Source organism: Pempheris klunzingeri, chromosome 17, assembly GCF_042242105.1.
Source record: "Pempheris klunzingeri isolate RE-2024b chromosome 17, fPemKlu1.hap1, whole genome shotgun sequence".
In the NCBI taxonomy this organism is placed as follows: Eukaryota; Metazoa; Chordata; class Actinopteri; order Acropomatiformes; family Pempheridae; genus Pempheris; species Pempheris klunzingeri.
The window spans coordinates 22,998,403-23,016,168 of record NC_092028.1 but is presented as its reverse complement, the minus strand read 5'-3'; the positions used below and the strand labels follow the sequence as shown (position 1 = coordinate 23,016,168).

Here is a 17,766-nt window from a genome sequence, read left to right as displayed (position 1 = left end):
AAGTAAGTTATAGTGTATTTGTTCACCTGCTTTGAGTCTTGGAGCATCAGATAAGTTGCCAGTCGTGAAAATGCATTTCATTTGACTTTTCTTATGCTATGTTATCAGACCAAGCCTCATGTGCACAGTACCTGCACACCAACACGAGCATTTTAGACCCCTGAAAGATCCGTGCAGCAGGTGAGCTGGTCACAGAGCTACTAAACTAAACTGTCTTCACTAACAATAATCCCCAGGGCATGTAATTGTCCATAAAGTTTGTTGCAGTCTGTATGAGACTCCCTTGTTGGGGTAAGTACTAGGGGGATAAAAATACAGCCAGCTAATGGCATAGGCATTAAAGCCTGCATGCAGCCAACATAATTACCACTTTGGAGGTTGACAGAGTGAGAAAAGGGGGGAAAGAGAGAGAGAGAGAGGGAGAGACAGAGAGAGACAGAGATGTACTGGAACAGTGTGTCACAGAGAAACAAAAAGGGCTAAGCAGACATGCCTTCAGCCAGCTCATAGGCATGCTCATTGGTCGTGGTCTTGCCAGGCTTGGCTCTACTATGCAAGACTGTTGTGCTCCCAAAGCCCTGAGGGTTTGGAAAGACTGCACCAGCCCAGATCCACTGTTCCCAAACAGCAGCACACTTTTTCTCCCCCCTTCAGCTATGTGTGCAAATTGTTCCTAATAAATTTTTAATCTCAAAGGAGATAAATGAAGCAGTTTGGCAGAGCTGTGTCCAGATGCTGCCTGGAGAGAAACAGACAGGAGGATTGAACAGTCCTGGTAGGGGGTCATGGTTCATCCAGAGGGCTGATGGAGGCCACCTGGACTGATACTAGGCAGGGTGGGGCTGTCGGCGGGGGCAGGGCACTGCTGTGCACTGGCACTGAGCCACTTGTGGGGCAGCTGTGCACGTGTGCTCATACGGCTTGTGCACGCACATTAGGGGCTACAATTAGGAGGAACAATTAGACAATGTACCTTCAGCTTCGTACCCTGTGAAACCTGCAATGACGTCACATCAGCATCACGACTTCCTCTGTGGTTAGCAAGCAAGCTGCATGCCACCTGTTAGCCAGCGCTCACTGCATCTTTCTTCCCTCTGCTCTCACTCTCTGCTTTTTTACTTTCATCTTCTCCGTTTCTCTTCTCTGCCTGTTTTCGTCCTCGCCTCAAAGTGGTTTTCCCAGGCAGTGCAAAGCTTCCACTGCCTCACTGCTCCTCCAAAATAAAAATAAAAGAGACAGGAGGGGGCGAAGGCTCAGCCTCTCAGTCTATGTTTCCTGTTTGAATGCTTCTATATGATATAAGTGGCTGGTTTGAACCCACCATAAACCCACCCAATATAGCCCAAAGCGAAACCCTGGAGGTACTTAACACCACATCAGAGGGGGGCAGAATCATAACCCAACGTGAAACGGATAAATAAAAACCATGAGGTAAGTCGGTCTGAGCCTGCTGACAGACGGGATGTGGGACAGGGGAGGTAGACAAGCTGACCGGGTGACAGACATGGAGAGAAGGACATGCCTGCTACCTTACTCCTCTGTCAGACACGGGACGTCCCACAGATGCTGCTGCTGCTTTTGGGAACTTTCAAGAGAAGAGTGCGATAAGGAAAGAAAAAAAAAAAAAAAAAGGAGGGAGACAGAAAAAGCAGCAAAATCACGGGACACCCTGTATACCCCCCCCCCCACACCCCATGATACCCCATCTGGATCCCATCTCTGCGGCCTGCTAATGTCTCCCCTGGGGGGCACGGCTCACCCTTAATTTGTTTCATTTGTGACCCCTGACTCCAGCGCCCTGCCCCCTAAAACATGAACTGAGCAAACAATCTCTCCTCTCTCCCCCTCTCTCTCTCCCCCTCTCTCTCTCTCTCCCCCTCTCTCTCTCTCCCTCCCTCCATTTCCATCTCTTGACTGTGAGCTTCCTGTCACTCTCAGTCCTGCATGTTTGCTCCATGAGCTAAGCATTAAAATCTATTTTTTAATGTTTCATGCTCATATTTAAAACACTGTGCATTCTGTCATTTCATAAAGAACTAATTTAGGAACACCAGGAAAGTTCACACCCTATTTTACACCACACTAGAGAAATGAGAGGGATTATCTACCACCCTGAGGTGCCCCTCTGTTGTAACACTGTGGTCGGTTTAAGGATGCAAAAGCTAAAGTCCTAAGTGACAGTGTAATCAACGTCCAAAGGAAAGCAGCTGTCCTCTGGTTTGGTGGGAAACTCCTCTCCTCCAGCAGTGAGACGGGGACAGAGAGGGGACAGCAGTGAGGGAGGGGCACTAGCCAAGAGCGCATAGTAACTGCTGTCAGAATTAGGCAATCTGACTGCCGCCATTCCAAACAGGACGTAACTTATCCAAGTGCTGGCATTTTACTGCTCCCTTTCAGTAGCAGGCCAAGAAGACAAAAAAAGAAAGAAAGAAAAAAGAATATCACACAGAAATATCTTATGAGATCATTCCTCAACAGCATCAGACACTGAAGAAGGCGCTCCTGGTGCCAGGAGCTTCCCTTACATGAACACACAGGGGGCACAGGGGGGAGGGCGGGAGCAGCTGTGGGCCACATGTGGTCAGGTTGGCTCTGGGGCAACAGTGCAGCGTGGAGCGGCGACTTTACTTATTAGGAGTCGATTGGCATAATGAAATATATACTATGCTTAATGAGACGAGCAGCACCAAGCTAACCCTGCTAGGATCCCATCTGTCAACTGAAGAACAAGGTAGGTCTGCAACTAAACTTTATGCTCATCTAAGCTAATAAATGTTTAGTTTAATAAAAAAGTTCCTGGAGTCAAAGGTGATGTCTTCAAATGTCTAACCAACAACCCAAAATGTAAAGCTTTGCGTTTAAGAACGTGGAGCCAGTGAATGGGTTAGTATTCCTGCTTAAATAATCAGCTGTTCAAATCTGTGTTGACCGACCGACTGATTAATCAGGTGATTGTTTCAGCCACAACCGAACACAGCAGGTAGATGCACTCAGTCGAGGGAAGAACAGAGTAACGATGGTGTTTTGTGCCCAGAGTCAGACTCACCTTTGACCACCAGTTCAGGGTCTTCCTCCAGGCCCATCTTGGTCTTCTCTATGATCAGGCTCTTCATCTCCTCAGACACCTCTGACACAGTGTGCCTGTGTGGAGGAGCAGAAAGAGAATGTAAATAACTCGGCTTCCCTCTCAGCTCAAGTCTTCCCCTGACTACTCCCTCCCATTGGACGGCTAATTGGCCCGAGACACGCAGTTGGCTGTGAACCCCCCATGTGACGCTGTGCCAACTACAAGTCTCTCTGATATGCTTAGGTGGGGGTCACGCAGGGGGGACTGGAAGAAGTGCCACGAATATCTGTCCTCCGGCGTTGTCCGACTTTCCCTCCCTACAGCACACGAACACACACTGATACATGCCACACCGCCGCGGACAGCCCGGCTCTCTTTTATCACTTTGGCTGCCGAGCAAACGACTGAAAATAAATGTGACAGAGCGACGCCGGCCTGACTCACAGCCAGCCAGCTCACGCTGGTCAGACGAAGGCAGAGGGTTCAAGAGGTCACAGCCTTGGATAGTTAAAACTAGAAACATCAAAAACATCTGTAAATCAGCTAAAGCGCTGCTCTCGTTCCCTCTTTATTGCCTCATGATCACGTTTGAAGCTACCTCCACGTACAGTGATGCTTCAAAACATCTGGTCCGCCAATGTTGTGGACCAATTCGAACTTTGTTATCTCAGGCCAAGGGCCACTTCCAGCCTACTGGACTGTTTGGAGGTTTTATCTCTCCTCATTTATTTATCTAATTACTGGTTTATTTTCTCTACTTCCTGGATCTACGTAGCATGTGAGGCACAAGTAACGACCCCTCCGTCCTTCCTGTCCTATTCATCCTGGGATCATTGCTAAAGAAATGAATCCCTCCCTCCCAGGGACATCTGGCCTCTAGTTACCTACTCCTACGCCGGCTGATTTATGCCGTTATTGATCTGATCATTCCGGAGGGCTCCTCCTTACGGAAGGCAGCAATAATCAATGAGTCAGAATACAGCCTTATCTGCTTTGGCTCAGCTTACAGGACGGCACAAGCCATTTCCTTTCTTTTTGTGCGCGCTGACCTGATCCTGTCTATGCCGTGGTTTATCACACTGACCTCTGTGACATTACTATCAAACAGAATACACTTATAGTTCCTAACCAATTGGCATCAGTCTCTAATTTAAGCTAATGTTCAGACACAGTGAAACTCTAGATTGTGGGCCTGTTTTTCTGCATGAGGTATGTGGAGTGGTTCTGGGCATCACCAGAGAGCAGAAAGTCTGAATCCTGTCACATTAGACTCAGTCAGTCTGTATAACTAAGCCGGTTCGCCTTCAGGGACCCCCGACAGTCCCTGCATCCACAGACCCCACTTATAGGCATTAAAATAAACACAGAAATGTGATGACGTCTCTTATTTGAGGTTGTTAATAACCCCTGCTGCGTAACGGAGACATACACGCAGACAGAGTTAGTCTATAAGTAGCCCAAATGAGAGAGGGATTAGATCTATAGAAAAACTAGGCCTGGACTGGAGAATATAACACAGCGGGTGTGTTTATGTTCAGTGCTTTGGATTGTTTTGTGCTATTGTCTGTGACGGGCTTGCATCCAAACAGCCTGGTTTTCCAACCTTATAAACAGCTGGTGTGAGCTGTTGCAGGACTTACAGAACTTAAAGAGATGACTTTCACCTCCACAGTGTTTTGAAACTGTCATGTGGTACACATGGCTGTACATCTTGGAAGTCTTCTTCTTGGAGTTTAAAAATCACATTCGGCTCTGATTTCTACAGATTTCTAAGAAATGTGGGTATTTTGCAATAATTAAACACAGACAGAAATCTGTTTGTCTGCCTCTTACTGGTCTTCTCCATCTTTAAGCTGAAATAACTCACATGTCGACTTCAGTGCTTCTTTTAGGGCCGTGTGGAGACGGAGGAGGGGTTGAAAGGGGACAGAGGCGCTGGTCCAAACCCAGTTTTTGACCTTTAGCAGCACAAAACAGCTTGACCTTTAACTTAAATGCTGCCTTAGCGGAGTCAGTTGACCATTGTGTCCAAAAACCCGGGCTAATGCCCAAAATCTCCCTGGCTGGTGACCGCAGCAGTGTAAAGCTGCCCGTACACACATAGCCTGCTTAGGGTCAACAAACCATCATTGTTATAATGACATTTGTTCCTTCTTCCTCTTTGCTGTTTATTACAATTTGTCATATCAGATTAGATTATGAAATCGTGTGTGATATTGTCTGTTGAATAGCTTACATCCACCTCCTGCACTCAAACATGTTCAGCTGGTAACCATTCTTTAACAGCATTATTATTCTGTACTATAGTGCAGGTATTTTATTTCTTCTGCACATTTATACACACTTGAACATTTCATTCACACCCAAAACCAAAGAATGTAAAGCAGGTCGTTCTCTTCAGTGTTATTCTGTTAAATATCATAAGGCTCAAGTCTTTTTCTCATCATAACAACATACAGAATGAATCTTGTTATAATAACAAACCAGCTTCTCCATGAAGCGCCACCTCAGTGCTCAGCGGTCATGTGATACCTGAAGTTAAAATGAACTGGATTTGCTTTGTTTTAGTTCTTAAAATGTTTCTCTGTTCATCCAATGGACTTTAAGGATTGGAGCAGAACAAACACAGTAATCTGAGTCCACACATGTCCAGACCAACACACTCTTTCTAGTCGTCCTGTGTGTCCTGATGCACTTGGGACTTTGTCAATTAAACTCTGCATGACAAGAGTTAATCTTTAATTTCTTCCAGGTCGGTCTCCAATCTGCGGTTTAACAAAATAAAAGACAGAAAGAAAACAAATAAAGAAAAGTGCATGTTCTTCAGCTTGGGGCAAATGTGTGCACACTGTTGATGTGGAGGCTTTGGATCTCCACAGCTGTCCAGCAGCCCTAAAACCCCCACTCACTCACTCCCCCCCCCCGTCGGCCATGCTACCGCCCCCACATTCCCAGAAGCCACTGCAGAGGCTGTGATGGTGGGGCCCTTAGCGGGCAACTTCCTGTCGAATGCAGGAAACAATTTGACATGGGGATTAGACAGCAGGGAGAATAGAGTGAGAGCACATCCACAGACAGCACCTCTCTCTCTCTCTCTGTGTCCCCTGAAGGACTGAACATCAGCTACTGCTCTGCTCTGAGACCAACACACAGTATTTCTTTTACAAACACAGACAAAAGTCGGTACTTTTGATTCAAAAGAAAAACGCGCAGAACAGAAATGGGAAACACCTTCACTGTTAAGTGAAAGAGAAACAATCAGCACATCACTTACGTCAGATCAGCCCCACAATTAAACTGCTCGCTGCCCCCCGAACAAGGAGGGAGGAAGTTGAGAAAAGAATCATGATCTGAGAGAGGAAGGGACGTAGTTCCCCACAAATATGACCACACAGATGTCCGTACTGAAGTGACAGACTGTACGAGGCCGATGATGAGCAGTTCAATACTCATCTATCCACCACTACTACTAGCGTGCCCTACTTTCTCTCACAACAACAATACAGAGCTCATGAGTGTGGGACTACAAGCAACAGGCTATTTGACTGGTTGAAACAAAAGGAGAGTAAGGTGTGATATATACCAGGATAAAAAAGTATTAAAATAACACCAATGGTGCTGAAAACACACCACTGCTCAGGTTTAGTTGGGTGGAGGCGCACTGGGAGAGTGACGTGAGTGATAAAGGTAGACGTTGCCCCACCTTAACAGGTGCAACAAAACTAACAGGAGAGTCAAGGAGATGTCAATCAATCAGTGTGTACACACCCACACCGTCCTGAGAGGACGTCTGAGCGCTAACCTGCACGACTTGACTACCTGGAAATCTTCTCCGTCACTCCAGCCTTTGTTCTGTCGTCTTTAATAACTGAAACATGAGTTAACTGTTGTAGGTACAATTTCCAAGTAGTCCAGGAGTCAGTGGCTCGTTTCTGTCATCTATCTAACGGATTAGATTTAGTTAAGGGTACAAGTAGCTATTATTTTCATCATCTATTAATCTGCCAATTACTTTTTCAAACTGATTAATCCGTTCTGTCTACAGAATGCCCCTAAACTAGATAAGATAAAAAATAAAAAGATAAAGTGTCAAATCCTCACGTTGAAGAAGATGGAACCAGCAGATGTTTATGTTTTGCTTAAAAACTAGATTATCAAACTAGATGCAGATTCATCTGTTGATTGATTTATGGATTACTCTTTGCAGCTCTCAACAGACACGCAACTCTGCAAAAGTAGCCATGACTAACAGTCGTGCAGGCTGTGAATGAAGTATTATTGACGCTTCAAAGCTACAGATTGACTTATAGGCCGTTCCAACATGCTGAAATAAGGTCATCGCAGCCAGTGCACATACTGTCTGCTGCCCTTCCATGGTGACAACGATGGTGACACACTTAAGTCCACCAAGTATGAGCAGCACAATGAGTTGATTAGTTTGTAACTGTCTAGTGGCAGCTGCTGGAGCGATGAGTAATTGATTTCAGTCCAGGGTCTAATCAAAACGGCGAGACGCTAATTAAAGTTAGAAAAGTGGTGTCCTTGCTCTCGGGCTTGGATGACCGCGATGGAAACAGCGGAGACATGTTCCAGCATACAAAGCGGGTCCTTGTGGCCATAAGACCGTGCACAGTGGCAAAATTGACCCTCTTGCGGATGTGTCACAGAAATACAGAAAGATTTATCTGATGGATGAAATGTCTAGATGGATCAAGATAGAACATTCAGACAGCTGCCTTCATGTCTCTGCACACAGACGCCAGCCATACATCAACTTACACAGTTTATTAAGCACCAAGGATAAACAGCCTTCATTAAAACACAGTGGGTCATACTGTAGCACTAAATTATCAGTTTCTCTGTGCAGGAATCCATCTCTCTCTCTCCCTCTCTCTCTCTCTTAAGTCTCTCCCCCCTCCCCCACAGCGCATGAGTTGGCTGGAAGGGCCTCTAGTTGAAGCTGGGCTGGTGGGAAAATGGGAATGTGGTGATTAAGACTGGGCCTATATGACCTCCCAGCTAAAAATACGCTGTTTACTCAAGACCACTGCCAAGAAACTCTGGACTAGGCAGAGGGGAGAGGAAAAAAGTCATGTTTTGAGAAAGGAGGAGGAGGGGTGTGTGTGTGTGTGTGTGTGTGTGACAGGAAGTCTGAGTTTGTGACTGCAGGAGAGAGTGATGATCAGCTATAAATTTTATGATACAGAGTTTAAAAAGAGTCACTCCGATGGTGAATTAAAACTTTCTATACATTCAGTTTGTGATGGTTGGACAGTTGACAGACAGACACTCAGACAGGCATTTACTAAGGGGGCCCACTTGTAAGCTTTTTCACACAAACACCCACATGTTTCATGCATACACACACTCAACTTCACACACATGAAATGCATTCTGAAACATTGGCCTCTTTCAGCCATCACAGCCTGGCAGCCAACACCAAAAAAATGTCTCGTCTTAAACTGTCAAAAGCGATCAAAGAAGATGAAGCTGCTAATTAGAAAGCAGCCGGAACAAATGGTGAGAAAGGAAGACGGATAAGTCCACTTTCCTTCTGGTACAGTTTGTACTCTGCTCTGCCCCGGCTCTGAGAGGGAACTGGAGATTCTGGAAAGTGGTGATGAAAAAATAGTGATGATGTAAGACAGATTTGAGCGTGAGCACAGCAGGAGGGGGCAAGCTGCTCGGCACTTTGTGCTGACTGAGAGACAGACGGGGCAGACCTTGCACTGTCTGCCTGCAGAGATATGCCCATCACCCACACCCTCAATAAGCGGTCTGCTGAGGGGGGGGTCAGTGCAAACACACAACAAATCTATTACGGGGCTCCTGTTTGCTGCCTCTCCAGATCAGTCTCTGCTGTATCCACTGTATTGTAGCGTGTTTGAATAGCACTGAACTGCGGTCGTTTCAAACCTCAGGAGGGAGTTTCTATTTCTATCAAAATGCATACGTGCAGAGCCACGTCAGGTCCAAGGTTACTGTAGTTAATTAAACCTGAACTGTGGGAAAAAGACATTCTAGTTAACTGGTTGTGGACTCACACAAGTGTGGAGAATAAAATTAGTCTTTTGTGTCGACACGAGCAGCCGGAGGAGGAGGCGTTGGTGCATCTGTTAATTGTGTTGTGTTTGTATTGTAATACGAAATCTGTATCTAACTCTGCCCTTGATAAATACACCCCATAATAAAAACTAAAACTAATATTGACACTAATAAAATAAACTAAAATAAAAACTAAAAACATCTAAATAAAAACTACACTGAATGGAGCAAAGCAACCCTGGAAACTAACTGAAACTAATTTAGTGTGGGTCAGTTATCCTGTACGCACGTCTGTGTCACTGTTATTGAGTGATGAATAAGTCTTCTATTACTTCAGGTGTAATGACCATGAACACATCTGAACACACATCTGTGACCTGCAGCTTTGACTGTGTAGACTCAAAAGCCATAATACATGCAAATCAATGTGTTTCTGAAATTGAGTGCGACTATAGATGTACTATTCACATGCACTTTTAGAGCTCTATATAAAAAAGAAACACTGGTGACACTGCGTTATAACCAGGAATATGGGACACACACACTCTACATGGCCTACAGCCAGATGTGTCCCCCTCCCTGACCCCATCAGCCCTGCAGCAGGACAAATTACCACCATTACTATATTAACCCCCCTGTAGTAAGACAAACATAATCCTCCCCAGTTTGTCACCATCTCATCGAGAACATTACTCAAACTAATAGTTGAAATTAATCTCTCCTTCTTGATGGTTCAATTGAGGAGCTCGATGAAAGTACAAAGAACCAGAGCTGCCCCGCCTGTAACATGAGACATGAGATAAATGCATACGGCACCATTTGCTACGACACAATGCCCTCACTTATCAAAGCCTGGTCTGCCTTCCCTCTATACAGCTGAACCTGGGGCGTGTTCAGTCATCGGCCAGGTAATGACCAAGCTCCACGCTCTCTAATCTCTGCACTCAGTGTGATGATTACAGCCAGGCTTTTAACACACTCCCTTCAAAACCAGTAGTTAATTATGCCATGTGGCCCGAGGCCACCTCCACTATACCGTAGAAGTGATACACACATCCGCGCCACACCTCTTCTGGGAGTGCTGCTGAGTTAGGACTGAGTCACTCAGTCCAGTTTGCCTGCCTCCCTCCTCACGTATTCCCTTCATTCCTTTCCCTCAAGCGTCAGGAGACAGCATGTCCTGAATGACAGCAGCAAAATGTCCCAGCTCCTGCTCCCTCCCCACTTCCTGACGCAGCTTTCTCCTTGCTGAGAGTTGCTGCAGACCCTCGTTTATTCATTGGAGGCGAATGATAATCCGACAAGTCAAACTTTGTGACTCACTGCCTGTGAGTCGGCAGATGTACAGTAGATACTGTGGATGAGGGAAGAGGGGCGGAGGGATGATAAGGGCATGATGCCAGAGACGGAGTGGAGCAGAGCCTGGCTACATCACTGTCTGAGATCACAGCCCTGCACTAATAGTCTGGATCAAGCCCTCCATGAATCACTCCTTTTCATTGGCACTAGCATTCACTTGTCAACCACATGACCAATTGAATTTCATTATTCGTGAGACGCATAGTGGTCCCTTGTAACGGGCAGTGCACAACCCTCAAACTAACAAAGTGATTGGATTTGTTAATCTGGAGGCTGGATAACGTTAACCTGACATTACAGCTGTTATTGGTCACAATCACGCAGGTTGAAGATTGGCATATTATCAGCCGGTGTGGCCCTTAACGGCGGCCAAGCCAAACTCTGAACGGCAAAACAGTCAAAAGGTTAACAAGTGAAAACCGATAACAGCAACTATCCATTAGCAATCCAAGTACCAGTGCAGCTTGGAAATGTCAGACCATCTGTCAATATGCATGCAAGGTTGCACCACTTCTATATACACACACATGTGAGCGGACATGAGGTGAGGCACATGAGGAGAGCCCCATGAGATAACATACACTGCAGACTAAGTTAAAAATCAAGTGACTGGCTGGTGCTTACACATGTGCCTGCCTGAAAAAAAAAAAAAAAAAAAAACAGAAACCTAAGCGCTCAGAGGAAGTATGTGAGAAAAACAAGGAACTATTACTTCCTAAAATGTAGGTTAAAAATCTGTTTCTCTCTCCTTACCCATTTGTTCCATTGGCTGTGCGAGTTGGTTGAGAAACAGTCACCTCAGCTGGACTCTGTCAACAGAAGCAAGAGAATAGGGTAAATAGATGATAATGCAACAGTAATGTGTCCACAGAAGTAGTCCACAGGTTGGAGTGATCCCTCAATCGTTTGCCTTCACAGGCCGCGTTACAGTAGAGCATGCAGCCATTCCTGGCAGCCTGAGCACATAGCTGCTCTGTTCCTGTAATGCTTGGCTTTTACTTGCAAGGGGTAAGCTGGTGGAGAGAAATATGGCATGCAAAACAGCCTCACGCAATATAGGAGAGGGGAACAGAGAAATCTTTTGTGCAAAAGCTGCGTGCACCCCAACCAGCAAACCCCCGAAATGCTTTTATTCAGATCAGTCGTTTCTCTGAGGTTGTTAACCTAAAAATAGCCGTCGTCTTTGAGATTGCACTCATAACAGGATCCAGTTGCCTTCATCTTTTTCTATCCACAAGTTTATAATGTCACAAGTTGGAGGTAAAAGACTGTTAGCCTGATGAAAACAAGTGAGGAAGACAAAGAGACCTCTAGGGGGGGGGTTGTATAAAATGATGTGGTACAACAACAGTGCACTAATGTACATTATGTGAAGAGCACAGCCACAAATCCTACACAAATTACAAGCTAAATGTCAGAGAAGTTATCTCAACTGCCAGCTAGCTACTCCTATCAAATTGCTTTCCCTTTCTTGGACGTCAGTTTTGTGTGGAAACTGGGGTTAGTGCTCCTACTGACTACAAATGGGGCTGCCACTGGCAGACACGTAAAATCAAATTTCATGGGTGGAACAATGAACTTTTCATTCCAGGACTCCCCTGTTAAGCAGAAGATTGGAGAGGATGTTTCCTTTCACGGCGCTCAGGCCCCTAGACTCTCAACCTGACCTTGGAAAACCCCATCAGACATCAGAGCTCGCCTGTGTGCAGTTTGGACCGACTCCCTGGTGTGCAGGGCAGCGCTGTGTGTCCCCGCGGCCTGACTTGTTGTCTCTGTGAGCCACAGCCTTGAGCCAGCTCCTGTGGCTGCCCCGGCTCAGCTCTGGGGTGTTGGCCTACCTGAAACTCTATCCAGGTCAGCTCTGGGCCCCTCACAGTTCACACACCACACTTTACTACTGGGCAAACTAACCTAAGTATAGGCCTCGTCCTGCAAAAAAACTAAAAAATCCACTGCTTCTTTTTAAACGGATCAAAAATAACAAAGAAAACATGAACTGAGTAAATGTATAGGCTGGGATAGAGTGTGTGTGATATTCATAAGGCAGACGGACTCTGAGGCAGATGAGGAAAGGATGAGGGTTTGGATAATGAGATTCAATTAATGTTTAACTCAGGGAGGGGTACTGTAAATGTCAAACCAGACAGGAGAGAATAACTGAACAGTGTCAGAGAGCGACTTGTGAATGGAGGAGTGTGTGTATGGTAATTCCCTATTCCCGTCTGGTAACCATAAAATGGTTTAACCGAGCCAGCGGCCCCAGAGAACAAAATTCAGACAGACAGCCATGACTTAACATGACAAATCAATACTAATCACATCAGTGACTGAAAAGCTGTAATTCCATGATATAAACTAATCAGAGGATCAATAAACTAATGGAACAGGTAGATTGAGTTAGAATATTTTGAGTAATTCTCCACATAACGTGACAATTTACAGAAAAATAGCTTTCCAATAGAGTTAATGGGCTGTGGGATGAGGAACATGGATAGCGTGCGATACAGAGCCCTGGCAAAAGCTCTCCCTTTGGACGGGCAGGGGATGAATCACTCCAGACTAGAGCAGAGCACGGAGGGAAAGAGGGAAAGATGCCGTGATGTGTTCGTTCCGAGGCTGACTTCCGCTCTCGCTTTCCCCGTCTTCTCTCTCTCTCTCTCTCCCTTCAGCTCTCCTGGGAGGCTGAGTAACCAGGAGGAAATGCTTGGGCTCAGCCAGTGTCGGCCTGTAGACCAGATGTGTGGCCTGGAGGTGGTGAGGCAGAGACGCAACGGAAACCAAATATAAACCAGCGTACCGTGACACCTCTGAAGACAGAGGGCAGTAGTGACAGTTAATGGGACCCGCTCTCAGCGTAGCCAGACTGTGCCCATTTGTTGCAAGTAACAGGATGCACTGCAGTACTCTGTGTGCAACTGTGCAGGCCGAAACACTCTGCGGTGGTAGTTTATTGGTAAACGTGACTTCACGTTACATAAAAACTGAATTAAGTTTCAGTGGAAACATGGAAAGAAGAGAGAATGACGGATGTCCTGTCCTAAAATTAGTGCCTCGCTGTCCCAACACTGGAGTCATTCAGCTCAGTGTGACTGTTTGGGCAGCTGTTGGAGAGCAGTTTCTTTGAATGAGGACTGTAAACATGCAGGGAAAAGGGTTCTGACATGGCCCTGTGCTCTTAGGGGCCAAACCTACACGAGCGTCAGCACTGACTCATGATTCCAGTGAGAAGAGTCCTGGCGAGGAACAACGTGCCGCCTATGGCTGTGGTGCGGTGGGTGCTGCACATCGTGGCGTGCTCTGGCAGCATGTTGGAAAACAACGCGGGAGATGGTGGTGAAGGTTTTGGATGTCTTGACGGAGGGAGACTCCACCAGACCTGTGGGTTACTGCAGTCATCCCTGGCAGGAGCTGGACGGAGGCCTACTAAATGGAGTATTTCAGTGTTACGAAGCCCAAAACACACACACACACATCCAGGGAGGTCTGACCTGATGCCTGAAAATGTGGCTTACTCTGGACGAAAAAGAGCTCTCTGAGTAAACGATGGAACGCAGCCCTGAGGGGCTTTCCCTGGGAATCATTGTAGACCATCTCCAACCATCCGCCCCACCCCCTCCGTTGACACCACGGAAAGCCAAACGGTACCTCTTAGATGTGTATATTCTGAGGGGAGGGGCTCCAGGAAGCGCAACGAATTGCTTTGGCAAAGAGTAGGTCAGCTGATAATATTGGCTTTGAGCAGTTCAGCTGTAGTCTTAATTATTGGCTCAGTGTGAACTATTGACACAGAGTTACAATACCCAGCTAACTTCTGTGACATGCCAAGAGGAAACAGGATTTGTGGGAGTGGATTGATTACCTGCAAGCATCAGGAAACTGATAATCGATGACCTCGGAACACTTGTGTGGATTTATTCTAACAAAAAAGGCTTGTTTAGTGCAACAGAACAGTTTACTTGGCAAACCTCTGTCAGTTACATCAGTCAATAAAGAGGTCCCTCCCATTAAGAAGTAATCTGATAGAGTGAACAGGCCTAACCACATGATACATTAAGGCAGAAAGTTCCTCAAAGGCAAATATATCACTTAATACAGGCAGACTGGTGTATTTATGGCTTGGGAAATGTATGAATATTTACGGGGCAAGAAATCAATAGAACCACGACTGTAATCAGCGATGCAACACCACTGCAGGGGAGAGAGCAGCTCTAAAGACAAGCATTAAGGGATTCACATCCAGTCTGTACTGCCAGACACAAGTTTATATATTAAAAAATGATGGAGGCCTCAGGAATAACTATTAAATGCAGCAGTTTCCGATCCTCCTTATCTTTAAGAGAGACTTAAAATAGGCTCCATCCAAATCTCTCAATCAAGGTCGTCAAGTCTACAATTCAATAAAACGAGCATTAAAACCAAAGCTGCCCAGAGAAGATGGAGAATAGGTTGTGTTTTAATGAGGATCCCGTGAAAGTTACACGAAGAGGAGATCTCTGCATCAGCTTTTAAAAACGTCATCAGGCTTCTCCACTGGGACGTGTCTCTATGATCTAGTATTGATGGTGAATATGGAGCACAGTTGGGATTCTTTGACCGCCAATGGCCGGGCAGATGGCAGATTATGACCGAGACTGGGATGTTTGCCAAGAAGAAGAGTGCAACACCTCTCTGGACACCCCTGAGCAGCAGATGTTGCTGTTATCTGGCGGCTGCTGGTACTGTTAGACTTTTGTTGAGGCAATAACCGTAAAACTTATCTGTTCCCAACGTTTTCATGCAAATCACTGTGGTGTCGCACTGGTTGGGTGCAAGAAGACAAAAGAGCCAACACATAGATAAGCAGGATATGCAAGTAATGGATCCAGACAGACAGACCTTCATTTAAAAGGCTATAAAAAGCAGAGGAAGCCATGTTTCAGCAGCACAGAAACACCTATTCAAACCTGCTTTTGTCCGCTGTGAGAAAAGTGAACTATCTGAATACATACTCGAGGATGGGTTTTTCCAGGAGACTGTACGTAGTGAGCTGTACATTGGGTCATACAGATAGAGCCTACCTCAACTCAAGGCAACAATGCGCCCTCACAAGTGGGTGGACAATGCTGAACTCTCTGTGTCTGATCAGATGACTAACATTACAGAGAAGACAAGGCCGCAGTCTTATTTGCAATTGAGCGGACGGAGGCCAAACACACAGGATCAGTTCAGCACACTGAGTTTTACAGCTTGCATCAGATTGTGTGTGTGTGTGTGTGTGTGTGTGTAGGATTGCTCAATGTTGCCCAAGCCTCTAAGACCATGCAAATCTAAACTGGCCAGCAGCAGCAGCAGATTCTGTATCCTGCATCAGTGACAGACTCCTGAACTAGCTGGTGATTCCCACTGAGCCCAAAGTTAGCAGCTACCTGTGAGCTCTGCCTGCTACAACCTGATGAACACAGGCTGCTTTTCTTACTGCACCACCAAATCCAGATCCATGTTTACTAAAGTAAAGTAGTGATCATCTTCACATCAAGAACTGAACCCGTTTATATGTGAGTAAAACTTTATGCTGCCTGTTTTATTAAAAGCTACAATGAGCAAAACGTGCAGGACAGTTTTGGCAAAGTCACAATTTGATATTTTAAATGTAGAATCTGGATAAAAATGTGCCGTTAGCTGCAGAAGTATGGTGTTCATGCACACTAGCTGCTGTCTGGTGCAGGTGGAGAGTTTTTACCCGTCCATTGGGAGTCAAGTCGTCCTTGTTGCGCAATTCAAAGGACTCTTCCTCCTCTTTCTCCCCATAGTCCCGTCCGAGCAAACTGAAGCCCTGCCTGCAGCACAGAAACCAGCAAACTCCTTGCAAAGGCATTCAAATGAGGTTAAGTGTGTCGTCTTCTGCTCTCCAGGTCGGTGAATTCAACACGCACGGTGTCGTCTCGGCCGTGAGGAACTCCAGGAGCTGCGTGAGAGCGTCCAGGACACCCTCTCCATAGAGATCCAGCCAGGGTGCTCTCCCCTTTCTGTCCGAGACCATGGGAAAAGTCTACTGGTTACACATGACCGGTGCTCCTGCTCCAACAAGACAGACGGGGGGAATTGGTCTCAAGGAAAAAACCCTCCCCTGCTCCAGGAGGCCAGTGGCTTCGCTCTAGACACCTTGCTGTCCCTGTTTGAGCAACTTCACGCGATCAAAGTGCAACAAAAACAGGGTTAGTTTCCAAAACACGGCTGCACCAGATGAGATGCTGCTGACAGAAGCCACACGGCTGTGAGACGCGTCTCTGGACACAGTTAGTGAGTAAAGACGCACCTCTGGAGGGACCCGACTGTCTGACTGGAGGGTTTGAACAAAGCGTGCAGCAGCTGGGACAGGAGAGTCTGGGAGCCACGGACACGCCCACCGACCTCACGTCTGCGCGCTGATTGGCTGAGCACTGACACTCCCCGGAATGACACGCCCACCACGCACGCCCCTGCGCGCTGACAAAGATCCATAGGTCCTGTGCAGTCGATCACAGTGATCAAATGATCCAACACAGTTATTGGGAGTTATTCTCAGCTGGGAGTGTGAAGAGACTACAGTCAGTACAGCTCTGCCTGTAAAATCTCCTCCTCCTCCTTATTATTATGCAACAATATATTAAAAATACAAGTTACAGGTCTGGAGATTAGACACCTGAATAGTCCATGTGTGATTTATCAGGATGTAATTATGCAATTATGATGAAGGAAATCAGTTTCTAGTTACTTTACAGCTACTTTATGGTGTTTAGTACGTATACCAACAGGTCACTGTAATCAAACAAACCTCATTACAGGTTAAAGTCCTGCATTCATGATCCTCACTGATGATATTCACATTATGTTCTAATGGTCTCTTCTGGGTCCTCCCTGCTGTGGGTGCTGCAGTGTTTCCACAGCAGACTTTTAATGTGTTACAGCTTCTGTATTTTTTTCAAGTTGAAAGAAATGTTCATCAGTAGTGAGTGAACGCTGGAGCGTGACTGGCTGAATTTAAAAATAACTGCAGGGGAGATCAGATTCGATAGTGTCACGTTATCACTAATTACCCTTCGTATGTGGTTGCAGCTCTTTTGTGCTCTTTCTTTATTTTTTCTTCTGTAGCTCTGATTCCTTCTCTTACTTTACTATCTTCCTCTTGCTTCTCTCTTGTTACACACACACACACACACACACACACACACACACACACACTCTCCTCCCCCACTCGTTCCTCTTCCACTTTGCTGAACAGTCTACAAAGATACAGCAGTGGGAGGCAGGAGGACTGGTGCTAAATCCAGACACGT

At 46.1% G+C, this 17,766-nt stretch overlaps 1 protein-coding gene across 1 annotated transcript in view; it reads right to left on the bottom strand.

The window, feature by feature from the left end:
- Positions 1-16,382, bottom strand: part of plekhh3 (pleckstrin homology, MyTH4 and FERM domain containing H3) — a 28,472-nt gene extending 12,090 nt beyond the window's left edge. The window contains exons 1-3 of the mRNA XM_070848420.1: positions 16,191-16,382; positions 11,225-11,280; positions 3,047-3,141 (exon numbers count right to left, since the gene is read on the bottom strand). Coding sequence (XP_070704521.1) covers positions 3,047-3,141; positions 11,225-11,280; positions 16,191-16,325 — 286 coding nt within the window. The 5' untranslated portion in view covers positions 16,326-16,382. The remainder of the gene's footprint in view (positions 1-3,046; positions 3,142-11,224; positions 11,281-16,190) is intronic.
- Between the last annotated feature and the right edge of the window lie 1,384 nt (positions 16,383-17,766).